The sequence below is a fragment of the Carettochelys insculpta genome, chromosome 16 (genome assembly GCF_033958435.1).
Source record: "Carettochelys insculpta isolate YL-2023 chromosome 16, ASM3395843v1, whole genome shotgun sequence".
Classification (NCBI taxonomy): Eukaryota; Metazoa; Chordata; order Testudines; family Carettochelyidae; genus Carettochelys; species Carettochelys insculpta.
Genome location: NC_134152.1, coordinates 26,534,380 through 26,548,517, shown reverse-complemented (window position 1 = coordinate 26,548,517; position 14,138 = coordinate 26,534,380). Strand labels below are relative to the sequence as shown.

The window sequence follows — 14,138 nt, the reverse complement described above, 5'->3', positions numbered from 1 at the left end:
TACAATTACAATTTTCCATTAATTAGCCAAAGGTAGATTGCATATGCCTCATATTATATGTTTCAATTGCAAAAAGTCAGATATTTTAGAGCAAAGTTCAATTACTAGGCTATCTTTTTTTACTGAAAAAAAAAAGTATTATTTTCTGCATGAACTATTATCTCCAATAAACTCTGACAGTATTTATTCTACTTTTGGTTGTTTTGGTTTTTTTCCCCCTGTGGTGCTCTCTCTCCCCTACAACACATAAATGGATCTTATTAAAACTTTCTGGCTGTGTTGCAAATTGAAACAGGCATTTTAGGCAGCTGTACATCATTCTCTTTTTTGGCAACACATCTCCAGATGAATGTGTTAACACCAGTAAGGATATCAATAGCCCAGTACGTCACTACTTCATATTCTATTATCCTGATTCTGACTTACTTACAAAATAACTAACAGTGAAAATATTATTTCATTCATTTATAGCAGTGAGGTTTTTTTTGCCAGTACTTGATGGTACTGAGTACTGGCACCACGGCAGCCCCAGCCATGAGATTGGCTGAGGGGGAGAGGTGAGGAGCCAGCTAAGTACCTGCTTCTATTTTGCTACAAAAAGGGATAGGTTTATAGGAATAAGTAATGTGCAGCAGTGTCCTAAAATATCTAGTCACTAGGTAGCTAAATGAATATCTCTCAGAAAAATTCTATAGATTTGAGGTCATATAGATGTGGTCCTGTTCTCGTTTGTTTCATGTTGTTTAGAGGGAAGCCATGAATGAACTCCTCCTCAGATCAGCATGATGAATTTCAGAAGATAATGAGCAGCTTATAGCATGAAAAAAATCAGAATTATGTATGTATAGAAAATAGTTTTTACGTGGGTAACATCTTTCAAACTCTGATTGGCCTGATGATTACATTCTTCTATTTTGTATAGCACAAAGCACATTGTGCATGCTCAATAAATCATAAGTATAAATAAATTTTAATGCCTCAGTTCAGTAGGTATTACATGCTTAATATATATGCATGTATCTTTACCTGTGACTTGATTTTGACCTCAATCATCCTGGCTCTACCTCTAGCTTCCCTTAATACACTCAGCAGAATTAACACTGCAGAGATGTACCCTCTCTCTGAGCAAGTCTACACTACAGTGCTAGATCGGTATCTGGTGAAGATGCACTATGCTGGGAGAGCACTCTCCCATTGGTATAATTATTCCAACTTGTCATAAATATCAACAACACAGACAACATGAACCTTGTATCACTCAGAGGTTCAAGGAGATTAATTTTCGCAGCCCAGAGCAACATAAGTTAATTGACTTAACTAAGGGTCCATCTTCACTATGCGGAAATTCTGGAGTTTGATTTAGTCGGTCTGATAGGGATGTGCTAACTCAAACTTAGACAGCGTCCCCATTGGAGCTGGTACTCCTGCTCCTGGTGAGGAGTAAGGGAAGTTGATGGGAGAGTTTGCTTCTGTCAGCAGTGGAGATGGTGTGGAAGCTTGATAGAAAGTACATCCGCTCTAGCTAGGTAATTATCCTAATTTTACCTTCCCTTTTGGTGTAAACCTGGCTCAAATGTGTAGTCCTGAACAAAGAAGGAATAACATGAAAGGGAAAAGGCAAAGGATGACAAAAGATGATAAATGGAGGGTGGAACAACTTTAACCACTTTTGGGCACACTACCCATATACTGTTGTATTTTAGTATATGTAAATATCAGATTATCTCTATTAAGCTTGGTTTTTAATTATATCACATTTTATTAAAATTGAACCCTGGGTGTTGCTATGAAATAGACGTGAAGGATCCATTAAAATTGTTTGCTCACAAAAATATATAAGGAATGAAGTGCTGCTTCAGTTTAATATACTCGTATAATCTATAATATACTCGTATAATCTAGCTCTTCTGAATTGAGGGTGAGAGGAAGCCTATCAACTAAAAACCTTTGTTTACTTTGACAATTTTATCCTCTCATAACAAAACTCAAATTTTCTTTCAATCCAGTCATACAGGTTGTTTTAATTATAAGAATATTTCAGTACTCTTCAGTTTACTAACCCACCCAAAAGGAGCAAGCCAAGAGTGTGAATCCTTTTAAAAAAGTAAATAGAAGTGATTGTTTCTGATGGGTGTTTTCCCTTTGTTTAATCTGCTGACTACATAGAGCAGAAATTTCAGGGAATGAGGGGTACAGAAGGAGGTTTTATTGACCACAAACCTATTTTAAAATGCAAAAAGCAAATAGGTATCTTGGCACTACAGAGAGAATTTGACAAAGTTAGAAAAGTTTCGCATTCCATTTGGATTCTAGCTATTTCCCTGGCTGCTAGTGTTTGTTTCCTGTATTTGCTTTGCAGTTCTCTTTGGGCAGGAAGTCAATGCATTTGCTGAATAGTTAAACCCCCTGATCCAGGAAATAATAGCTCCAGCTGCCAAAGGACATCATCTAAAAGAAGAAAAAAAATTGGACAAACATATCACTTAAGCCAAATAGATATGATCCATAAAGAATTTGTTTGTCTCCTTGGTCTAAGAAGAAATGTTTATGTAATGTAGCTGAAAAGATGTGAGGTTTATATGGTATGAAAATTGCTCTAACTTGTGCACCAGTGAGCTTCTCCATTTCCTGATGCTCCTCTACACCCCCAGGCCCTTTCAGTGTGCAGCCCTGCTTCTTTTTCCTTCCTCCCTCCCTCCCTAGCTGGAAGAGGCAACACATCCCCACCTACCTGAAGGGCAGCTGTGTTAGCATTACCTTAACATTTTTCTCTTGTTTTTTCCTTTTTGTCCATCTGCTGCTCACTCTCCTGTGAATTTTACCACACCCCTCTTCTGCATTGTAGCATCCTTTTCCCTTCCTACCACCTACTGGTTCAATTTTCCCATCCATTGTACCGACAGTAGTTCCCACCTGATTTTTTTCTCCCCTCCTCCCACCAGTACAGATGCAGAGTCCACATACACATTCTACAGTCTGTTGATTTCTGATGATATCTGCCCCAACCCTTATGCTTCATCCTCCCACACTTGTCTCTGCCACTAATCTCAGGCCCCTCCAGCCACTATTTCTAACATTACACCTATCCCCCTCCTCCCTCCCTTTTCTTGCTGTATCTAAAATGCCCTCTCGGAATCTCCAATGATTTCAACAAAACAAAACAGCAGAAACGTAGCACTTCAAAGACCTGACAAAGTGATTTATTCAGCGATGAGCTTTATAAATCATCACTGAATAAATCATTTTGTTAGTTTTTAAAGTGCTACATTTCTGCTGTTTTGTTTTATTGGAGTACAGACTAACACAGCTACCTCTGTTACTATTCAAATGACTTCAGTCATTCACTTTACATCTCTCTCCCTCTGTCTCTTGGCTCTCATTGAGACCTGAATCAATCCTTCAGACTATCTTCTCTGGTGCACTCTCTTCTTTTTTCACATGCCCCTCCATGGATCAGATGTTTGAGGAATTATGGGGATTCTCTTCTAATGTTCCTGCCACTTCTGTATGCCACACTCCTTGCTACACAACCCTACCGCTCCAGCTTAATTGAGCCCTACACTTACCACCCACCCTTGCTTATTCACTGCCTTTATTCACTCTTCAAATCCTGCCCTCCTCTCCTGGTCACTTTTTTCTCTGCACACGATCACGCCACTTCCCTCTGAGAGAAAATTGACAAAAAATACTGCATGGCTTTCCTACTCCCTTGAGCTTGTCATCAACTATTGCCCCATTTCTCTCTTTTCTGCTCTACGCTCATTGAACATGGTGTCAGCTATTGGGTCTCCTCCTCTTTCTCTAATCATTCTATCGGTGTGTCCCTGGGAGGATCCACTTCATTTGCACCCCAGCTTTTTCTGGAGGTTCCACAGACTCTGCCTTTGGTCCCTTTCTATAATTTTTCTATACCTTATTTTTGGGTAATCTCATCTGCAAACAAAGATTTAACTTCCATCTCGATGGTGATGATTCACAGATCTACCTGTCTATTCTAGATTTGCCTCCTTGAGTTCAAAGTCCACTCTATACCTGGCTAGCATGCAACAGGAGAGGGCAGAGAGATCAGCCCAAGTATAACTTGGCCAAGACAGAGCTCCTAATCTTCTCTCCCAAGCTCTCCCCCATTACTTCCTTTCTCTGTTAGTGTGGTCAACACCACTATCCTGCCTGTCACTCAGGCCTGTGACCTTTGACTCAGGCTCCATTTAGGTCTCCACATCCCTGGTACATCTAACTCTTACTAATTTTTTTTGTACAACATATAGCCTTTCTCAGCTCTCCTCCACTAACAAGCTATAATAAAGCCTTGAGTTATGTGGGGGTTGGGTTCCTGTAATCCTCACACAACTCAAATTTTCGTGCCGGTCAGGGTGGAGATGGGAACCAGCCTGCCACGTGGTTCCCAGCTCCCCTCCACTTGTGGACCTGGGAAACTGACCAGCCCACGAGGGCTGGTCAGTTTCCTGGCTGCTTCTCCCTGCCTTCCCCCAGCAGTGCTGCTGTCAGCCTCGTAGCCCTGGGGTGGTGGGAAAGGTTTTAGCTTGCCTAGGCTATGTAACCTAAGAGCCCCTTCCCCCAGGAGCATCTAGGCAAGCTAAAAGCCTTCCCATGTCATCTTACAGCAGTGCAGTTCTCAAGCTGACAGCCGTGTAGCTGGGTGACGGGGCTGCAGAGCAGTGTCAAGTTGTGTTTAAATCATGTTAAAGCGAGTTACGTGCAACTTGAAGCCTTGTATGTCAAGGGTTTACTGTAGCAGCTTTTGCTTCTGATTAACTAATAATGCCAACGTTCCTCACCCACTGGCTAAGTTTTCTGACAAGCAGCTATGTGCTTTTCTGCGTGCTTCTCTTCATACATGGAGGAGCTATCTATAAATATCTGCAAAGTAACCTCCTATTAAATTCCTCCTTAAACTCTGCTGTGATGTCCTCATAAAAACTTAACAAAAGGGACCTGATGTGCTGAGAGCACTGTCTGTCATGCTAATCAGCTTTGTCTCATTATTTCCATGTGTTCCTCTATCGTTCTCTTTGTATCCTCCCATTGCATCTTATCTAATGTTTTGACTGTAAACTCTGGGCTCTGTCTTTTTCTTCTCTGTTTGTACCTAGCCTGCCACTGTGGGATCCTAGTCCACAACCCCTATGTGCTACAAAATATGTAATTTATTACAGTATGCACTTCTTCTATTTTGTGATAAGCATTCATTCAGGAGTTTGACTGACACTAGCTAATTTGAGCTATGAGCTTGAAAAAAAAAAACAAATTTACTTCCCTCCACCATGAAGATGTAAAGGTTAATTTTCAAAAATAGGATGTTCCAAGCTGAAATCAGGACATAACTTCCAAACTTCTGAATTAAATAGTTCATACTTATTTTTATAATTTAGAAATTTAGAGAGGTAGAAGCAGTTTCAGGGTAAATAAGTTTTAGCATGACTGAAAAAGACTGACTTTATGCTTATGAGGTTAGTGTGTGGGAGTGCACTTTTGGTTTTGTTTGTTTTTTGTTTTGCTTCAGCTTTTATGTATGTTAGTTGCATTTAAAATCTACTTCAGAGAGGTTAGAGGCAGGTTGGATGAGGAGGTATCATTTATTGGTCAAAATACTGTTGGTGAAAGAGAGAAGCTTTTGTGCTTACACAGAGCTTTTTTTTCCACTAAATGATACTACTTCACCCACCTTTCCTCTGTAATGTCTTGGGACCAACACAGACTATAGCAATGCCGCAAACTACTTCAGTATGTCTGCTGAAAGGCAAACAAGTTTTATTGAGTAATTTTACGAAACAGTCAACAGGTTTTAATTTGGGGTCTTAAATCATAATTGGTTTTCAATTTTCTGCTCTGCCTCACAGAAACATAATGAAGGTACACCTGATGCTATGAAAACCAGATGTCCTTTTAGTGTTCTAGTGTTGTGTAGTAAATGTGGAGAGTTTACAATTTAGTATCACAGACCACAAAGCAAGCAAGTGGAAAACATATTAAGACTGAAATCTGGTGTTTTGGGAACAGATCACACTTTAATTCCGTTGCCTCTTCAGTTACAGAAGAAAACTGATATATTTTTTCCTGAGGACCTTCAAGGAGACCTTCTTTGACAGCTGATGAGCACACTAGAGAAGTAATCTGTTCAAATTCTACACGAAGATAATTCAATTCTTCTCACACTGTCCTGGTGTTTTTAAAGCAGTTTCATATGAGAGTTCTTCAAACAGAAAACTTACTTATGGTGGAAGAAGGCAGGACCTTTTACTCAAGTTCCAAAATGTCTAGGAACCTATTTTTGGAACCAGTGCAGCCTAGTATTTAGAGTCTGCATTAGCTGTAAAATTTCCACCAACCATTCTGTTAGTAAGATGTAACTATTTTGATCATTCTGATTGGATGATAGCGTTAGCGATCTAGAGGAAGCTAGAAAAATCGATGAAACTTTAATGTAGACTCATAGAAATCTTGTGCATTTACTGTATTTCATTAGGACATAGTTTTTTTTTAAAAAGAGAGATACTAGTAATATGAACAGATGTATGCCATAAGCAGAAGTTCTTGTTTTGTTTTCTTGAGTTTAAATTCCACTGTCTCAGGTCAGCGTTCCCTGTAAACTCAGCACCTGGACAGCCACCCAGGAAAGATTCAACTGCTGTCCAGCTGATTAGCAAAGTCCCACAGCCAATAAATAGCATGTGATTCCACTGAAGGTGCACATCTGCACATGCTTCATTGCACACAACAAAATTTATTCTGCATATGGAGGGAAAAATTATAGGGAACTTTGTCTCAGGTGTGCTGACAGTTGGCCCACTGAAATCCCTGGTAACTGTATGTTTGAGCACAGAACATGTCCACCAAAAAATTGGCAGAGAGAGGCTGAATCACTCGAATCCAGTTTGTATTAGACACATTTAAAATAAAATGTAAATGCTAGCATGTGCTTTTACAGTAGTTCCTTGTTTTGATTAAAATTGGTGCCCAATTCTCCATTTCCCTAGATCACAGGCAGGTAATAATCCTGTTGTAAAATGCATATAAGTGGAGTAGGAGGGTATGCCAGTTCAGAATGGTAGGTAACATTTGCACAGTTTTCACCTGACTGAATATGCTGTGGAATGCAAAATCAGATCCATAGTACTCTAATTATTATTGTAAGAAATTTGCATCAGAGATGTAGAGTAATGAATCGGGAAGTTTTAGAAGAAGCAAATTATGCTAAAAACTAAATTCCTATAATGTAAAGTAGACCACATTATTATTTTTTTTCCAAAGTCTATTTTGGTTCTTTGTCTGATGTTTGGGCTATTTCAAATACAGGTACACACAAGTAATTACAAGCAATAAATGGTTATTTAAAGGACCCTAATACATCAAATTATAGACATTCTGGTCCTCTCAAATTAGTAATTTATCACTTTGCAGTTAAGTGATCCTTTCTCTTAATTTAGGGGGAAGGATGTACAGTTAGAGAGGTGAAGGTAGAGAATGAATCCCAGAACACTGATTTCTGCTAGTTACATATTCTGGAGCTGAGACTAATGATGACAGATTAACAATTAAGTGGCCACTTTTTAAAAAGCATGCAAAAATATGAAACTCATTACCTTTTTCAACAAGAATTCATTTCCTCCTAAGTGAAATATCAACTCTGTATACAGCAGTTGCAGAAAACTCCCCATCTTCCATTTAATTAGTCTCATGCTTTCATTAACTTTTCAATACCTAGAAGAAACTGTGCCCTCAGTAGCCTTTCTTATTACATCTTGTCTGTGTAGTAAAGTAGGTAAACTACAGAAAACTAATCAGTTTGAGTCCATTAACTGTGTAATGCCATCACTGGAAAGTGCTTAGTTCAACCCACCTAGTGCTATCAGCAGTGTTCCCTCTAATTTTTTCCATCTATGGGCAGTATAATTTTTATGTGCACCAAGGCATGTGTAGATGTGCATCACCAATAGAAACACATGCTGGCAGCTGTGGGTGCTCCGCTAATCAGTTGGGTGGCAATTGACTCTCCTGATAGGCCTCCCAACCACTCAGTTTACCATGAACACTGACCACCAGATAAGTAGGAGGGCACAGATCCTCAAGGATATTTCAGTGTCTTCCATTCAAATCAATGTGAGCTGATGCCTGAATACCTTGCAGGTTCTGGGCCAAGATGTCTACAAGTTTTATGATACTCAAGAAGTGTTAGATCATGTTCATCTGAAAGAGAATAAAATATCCTTTCTCCACTCAGTATAGACAGACACAGTGTTTCAGCCAAGACTGGTTATCCAGCTCTTGAAATGAGTAGGTAAGTGTGTGAGATAGCTGGAGTTAGATCAGCACTTTTCTGATGAATCGTTTATTAGGTTTTCATGTGCCTGTGATTTCTGTTGGTGGTTTTGAATACCCTATTCAAAATGTGTTCCTGTCGTCTTCAACTCTGCTCCGTCATAAAAATTTTGATATGTGACATTAGAACAGAACCATCGCATTCTTCCTCCTTGCTCCCTAGTAAATTTTTAAATGGCTGTTTTCCTGGGACGCAGTGCCATAAGAATGGGGGGGGATATGCAACAGAATTTTTAATTGGAGCCAAGTTATTTCTGATACTATGGCAATTTCCAGACAGCAGAAATAGGAGAAATACATGTGTCTATAGATATAGTATGATCTACTCTGACAAACAGAAGTGGATTTAGTCCAGATCCCAGACCTTCTTCACTGAAGTATAAACACGGTCTGGTGAATTGAAATGATTATTGGTGGAGCTGTTGGTCTGGAGGAAATTTGTCCTTCATTTTTACTGTTTGAGTAGATTGAAATCCATATAAAGTTCAGCCTTTTGGTGTGGGGATGCTAATGAGACATGCTGGGATATGCTAATGAGGCAGTGCAATGAATATGCAGCACCTTATTAGCATAACGGCAGCCGCAGCACTTTGAAAGTCCCACTTTGGATCCCGTGTGGCTCATCCACACGGGGTCCTTTTCAAAAGGACCCCGCACACTTCAAAATCCCCTTACTCCCATAGCCAAATAGGAATAAGGGGATTTCAAAGTGTGCAGGGGTCCTTTCGTAAAGGAGCCTGCGTAGACAACCTGTACATGATCAAAAGCTGCACTTTCCAAGTGCCAAAGCTGCCGTTATATTAATGAGGTGCTGCATATTTACTGCAGCACCTCATTAGCATCTTCCTTTCGAAGGGGTGGGGCTAGGGTAGACATGGCCTAAATGTCTTTTAAGAGCCAGTAACCAATGGAAGAGTTGGTAATGCTTCTAGGCAATATTGCCCTCCTGTAGTCTGACAAATTGTCTGATTCGGCACCAGTGAGGTCCCAAGGGTGCCAGATTAGAGAGGTTCAACCTGTACTGCAATATAATTATTGTGGTAGTTCATTATTACATGACCATCCTTTTGTCAATGGTGCATGTCCTCACCAGGAGCATTTCCACTTATTTAAGAGAAGCAATGTGGGAGGCTGAGAACCCAGGCTCTAAACTCCATTTGCAGCTCCCCAGTGGGAGCCCTGTTGCTCCCTCAACCTTCCCACTCCCTGCTGAGAGCATGACAGCCACCCAGGCTCTTGGCTCCCACCAGGAACTGTGCAACCACCTTGGCTCCCAGCAGTGATCTGGAGGCAGCTTGGTTCAGAGAGGGGAGCCCAATGTGCAGGCAGGCTCTTGCTGGAGTGTCGTTCCCCCCCCCCCCCCCCCCCACCGCCCCACCATCTTGGGCTGATAGCGTGAGCAGCCTTCTTGTGAGTTGACATGGATGACAACCAATGTAAGCAACCCACGGTGTCTACATGGACACTTTATCACGCTAATTCCATTGTTATAAGCCCTATACTCTTGTGGAGGTGAAGTTATGATGTTGAAGTAGTAGGGCACTTACACAAGAGGAAGCAAGGCTGTAGTGCATACACTAACTTAATTAGGTTGATGTTCTGTATGTCAACCTGAGTCAGTAGTGTAGATGAGGCCTTAAACTTTTAAGGGAGATTTCTTGCTCTTCTGCTTGAGGGAGCAGGGGTGAGCGGGTGTGTGAAAGTCATCTCAAACAGAAGGTGAGTCCAAGCTCTTTATATTAAGTCACATTTAAGCCCTACTGTGAAGATTTAAGTGGGACTTAGCTGGCAGCTAGACCCTTCTGCATAAGTATATATTTTCCTGTAAAAGAAGTAGGAAAAACTGATCCATTTGTTGTGGGAGTGACTGTCTGCCAAGATCCCCAAACTCTAGGTATTCAGGGTGTCCTGAAAAGACAGAGGACAAAACAAGGAAATAATTTTTGCATGAGTGGTTGGGGAAAGAGTGCAGTTTGGGATTGCTGGGAATATGCCACAAACTTACAATATTGTCACCATCATGAATTATAGCCTTGTTCTTTTTTTGAAATTGATGTTACTTAATTATGTTGACCAGCTACTGTGCCAAGTATCTTTTTTCTTTAGGGAACAGTGAAAATAATTTTTAAGATTCTTTGCTGCCTCAAACTACTATTGAGGGTATTTCCAACTTGCAATTAAACATATGTGCTTTTAAACATATTTAAGTAGATACTTGTGCACAAGTCACAGCTCCACAGTTAAATTACGGAGATTTTATCAAATTCTGTTGTTCGACTGGTAACCGGTAAGATTGAGTGTCTGTTGTATTTCCATGTAATAAAAACAGCCAAGTGGCCATAAAAGGCCAAATTTCCAAAACAGGAACAATGGGTGCACCTGCACAATATGCAAGCACCTGTTGCACCAACAAAATCCCACAGCTGTGCAAGCAAAAGATAATCGCAGACCTAGCTTCTAATCTTCACATATAATTATCCCACATTTACACGCAAAATATATGACTACAAATGACCCAGACCTAAGCCTGAGCTAATTCTGATGACTTGACCCTTCAGTATATGCATAGTCAAACATTTGTATTTTTTAAGAAGATTATAAAGATAAGTGAGAATGTCAGACAGTTGTGCAAAACTGTCATAAGTGTAATTCTCTCTTACTTTAATAAAATTAACCAAAGGGATTTTAAAAAACAAACTTCCATTTTTCACTGGCCTCCAACAGTTAGCATGAGCTTCTTCACGTCATGTAGTATTCCTTAAAATGCATCCCTGACATAGTGAGGCTCCCTGCTTTGAACAGAACATGACTTTGAAGTTACCAAGGGTTCAGTTGAGCCTGCTGGAGCACAAATGCGGAGGCACAGAAAGATTCTTCCTCCCATCCTTCACCAGTACATTCATTTAGGCACGCTGCCTCTGTTAGTTACAGAATTGTGCTGGGAAGTTATAGGTACTTCCTGCACCAGTCTACATGACTTATTTCTCAGGTGCCCTTAGAGGAACTCAGTTCCTCTCCCATCCTACCTGGAATCAGACAGCATTCATGTTGCTGTAGCTAGCAAGTGCTAATCCATGTATGGTACTCTTGCTCAAAAGACCTTGCCCCCACATTAAGGAACCCTGTCTCTCTGTGTGCATTCCTGCCCCAGCTGGGACACTGAAAGATGCACACTCAGCAGTTTGCTCATCTTTGCTGTGGACAGAATCTGTCCCTTATCAGTCTCATTAGAATCTAACTGAAAAGTTTCTTTAAAACTATTGAAATCTTGTCGAAGGATTTGCTGTGTTAACTATCTCCACTTCTCTCTGCCAATGAAATGTTGTCACTTTTCATGGCTGAATGTTCTGAGTGATGAGTTTACTTATGTATCATTTTTCAAACACTGTACATACCCCAAAAACGCTACCTTGTGTGTAATAATAAATAATTTAGAAATGTCTAAATGTTAGAGAAGCTAAAGCATTGTGTCTTCTCACTCACACCAAACCCTGACAGATCTGTGGCCATTTTCCAGCTAAAAATTCAAACATCTATAAACATGCCTTATCTGTACACGTTGATGTCCATTGAGACTAACCATCATATATACAATTTGCTATAATTCATGGTTTAAATCAACACACAACTCAGCTTAGATAGGTAGTGTGGCTGCTATGGTGATTAAGTGCTCTGTAAAATAAGTGAAAGAGATAAATATCTACCACATTAGACTTCATTACTGGCACTTTCTCAAATTCAGTTCAGTTTTAGCTTGTGGACTGTGTAATGTTTCATACTAAAATTGCAAAACAGACCTCCTAAACCACTGAATACAGAGTGGGTGGAGTTTCCTAATGGTCTGATTGTACCTTATCAATAAACAAAACTAAACAAAAATAAAAACAAAACAACCCCCCCCCCACACACAAGGAAATGGTCTATGAATATTTGATAATCCTCCATGAAGATCAGTGATCTAGCAGAATTTTAAAATGGTAGGAATTAAATTGCTTAAGTATTATGTAACTTTAAATATTCAGTCTTCAAAGAGTTAACAAGAAAACACTTACAACTTTTTATAAGAGCTACAGTGGAAATGTACATTGCTGATTTCAAACTTGAGAAACGGAATCATTAAAAACAGCTCCAACTTACCCACTCTTTTCCTTGTGATCTTGTATTTTGCATTGAGCATATATTTTCATAAGTTTCAGCTGCTTTAGAATGTGTATTGTACTGGTCTTTACTCTTTGAATGCAGATTCAGAAGCTTTCCCAGCAGTGGTTGACGTTCTATCCAGTAAGTGTACTTTTTGCTGTATAGGATTCCATTTTTTCTTTTCTCTTTCACCTCTTAACATCCTTTCACTGTAAAAATTTATCCCTTTTCTGAAGTGTAGGATGATGCACTTGTCTGTAGAAGTTCTTCCAAGGCAGCATTCAAATTAAAAACAACCCTTTCATTTTCTGAAATCTGTGAGAGAGCTGAAGGAGCATAGAAAGCAGAAGGAAAATTAAAATGCTATCTTCCTTCCACCTCTCTCAAAAATCTTCTGAGTGCTGACAATGAAATAGTTTGTGCTGGTGTTCAAAGTTTAAGTTTAGGGAGACAGAGAAAGTGGAAAGCAAACTGAACGCTGTGTAGTAGAGATTTCTCTTTTCCCCCACTGGGCCCCATGCCGACTGTTTTTATTGATTTCAATCACTGGAGGCTAGCTAGCTCTCAGAAGAAACACTGTGTAATGTGTTCTTTCCTGGCTTTCATTAAAGAAACTCAATGCAGTGTGGTCACGCTGCCGAGCTTGCCTGGCAACCTGCCTACTCTCTGTGGTACTTCTTGCATTGGAGGAGACCAAAATCTTGTTTTCTTCTCCAGCAAGAACTTCAAAACATCTTATTCTCTGTTTCTACCTTTCCTAAGTCTAAAGCGGTTCAATATTTGGGCAATTTGATCCGCACCCTTAATGAAATAACTTTGTTGATGATGATGCAAGTTCTGAATGCTGCTGTTTATTCAGATGTTCCCATAACAACCTCAGATTCCTTTTATTTGAAATCATTCTGTTCATTTATTTTGTTGGGGGGCTAATAGAGCGTGGAGTACTTATACAAATCTAAGTGCTGAATGATTGAGTAAAAGTTTTTCTGACTCTGCTCAGTCTTCTGCTGCATTACCATTTTGTCAGAGTGAGATGTTTTAATTAAGCAAACCAGGGTGGTAAGGGAATAATAAAACAATACTGCAGATAGGTATGGATTCCTGTCGGTACCATGTTTACAGGCTAAGGAAAGCTGCCTTAGCAAGACTGCATGTTGTTCTTTAGGACTGTGTTTTATTCAGAAAAATGAAACTGAAGAATGATTGAAAGAAATTGAGAAATAAAATACTAATTCTTGTTTCAGAGCTTGATCAGCTTCATACTTTAAAGAAACATACATTGTAGTGGAATTTAATTAGCATAATAGTTTTGCAAATATTTTTCTCCCATGTGCACTTAAAATCTTGCTTAATCTAAATTTACTATATTTTCTGATTGTTTCTTATAACATTTTGTGAACTGTTCAGAAGCATGTATTTGAATATATGAAATAGTTAAAGCTTTTAATTGGCCAGTCTTTGATGCTACTAAGATTGCATGCTTGTTGAATTCAGTTTTAATTGCAGATGATACCTGCCTCTCTTGCTGGGGATATACAGTAGATACTACTGCATGTCTCTGTGTTTATGAACACAATGTTTTCCCCTTCACATATACAATAGCTGAAAGAATCCTTTCCTGGATCAGAAGCGTATGAAAGCTTGTTCTGATTTAAATC

At 39.5% G+C, this 14,138-nt stretch overlaps 2 protein-coding genes across 4 annotated transcripts in view; one reads left to right on the top strand and one right to left on the bottom strand.

Moving 5' to 3' along the window:
* GPR146 (G protein-coupled receptor 146) overlaps positions 1 to 12,616 on the bottom strand; it is a 70,748-nt gene extending 58,132 nt beyond the window's left edge. Inside the window, exon 1 of one of the 2 annotated variants that reach the window (XM_075010315.1) lies at positions 12,478 to 12,616. The gene's annotated coding sequence lies outside the window, so the exon portion shown is untranslated. The remainder of the gene's footprint in view (positions 1 to 12,477) is intronic. The other variant, XM_075010316.1, reaches the window with a different exon arrangement.
* Positions 1 to 14,138, top strand: part of CHLSN (cholesin) — a 217,730-nt gene that overhangs the window by 140,908 nt on the left and 62,684 nt on the right. The window contains exon 1 of one of the 2 annotated variants that reach the window (XM_075010321.1): positions 12,483 to 12,621. The exons of the other annotated variant lie outside the window; for it this stretch is intronic. Coding sequence (XP_074866422.1) covers positions 12,577 to 12,621 — 45 coding nt within the window. The 5' untranslated portion in view covers positions 12,483 to 12,576. Of the gene's footprint in view, positions 1 to 12,482; positions 12,622 to 14,138 lie in introns of those variants that run through there. 2 annotated transcript variants of the gene reach the window in all.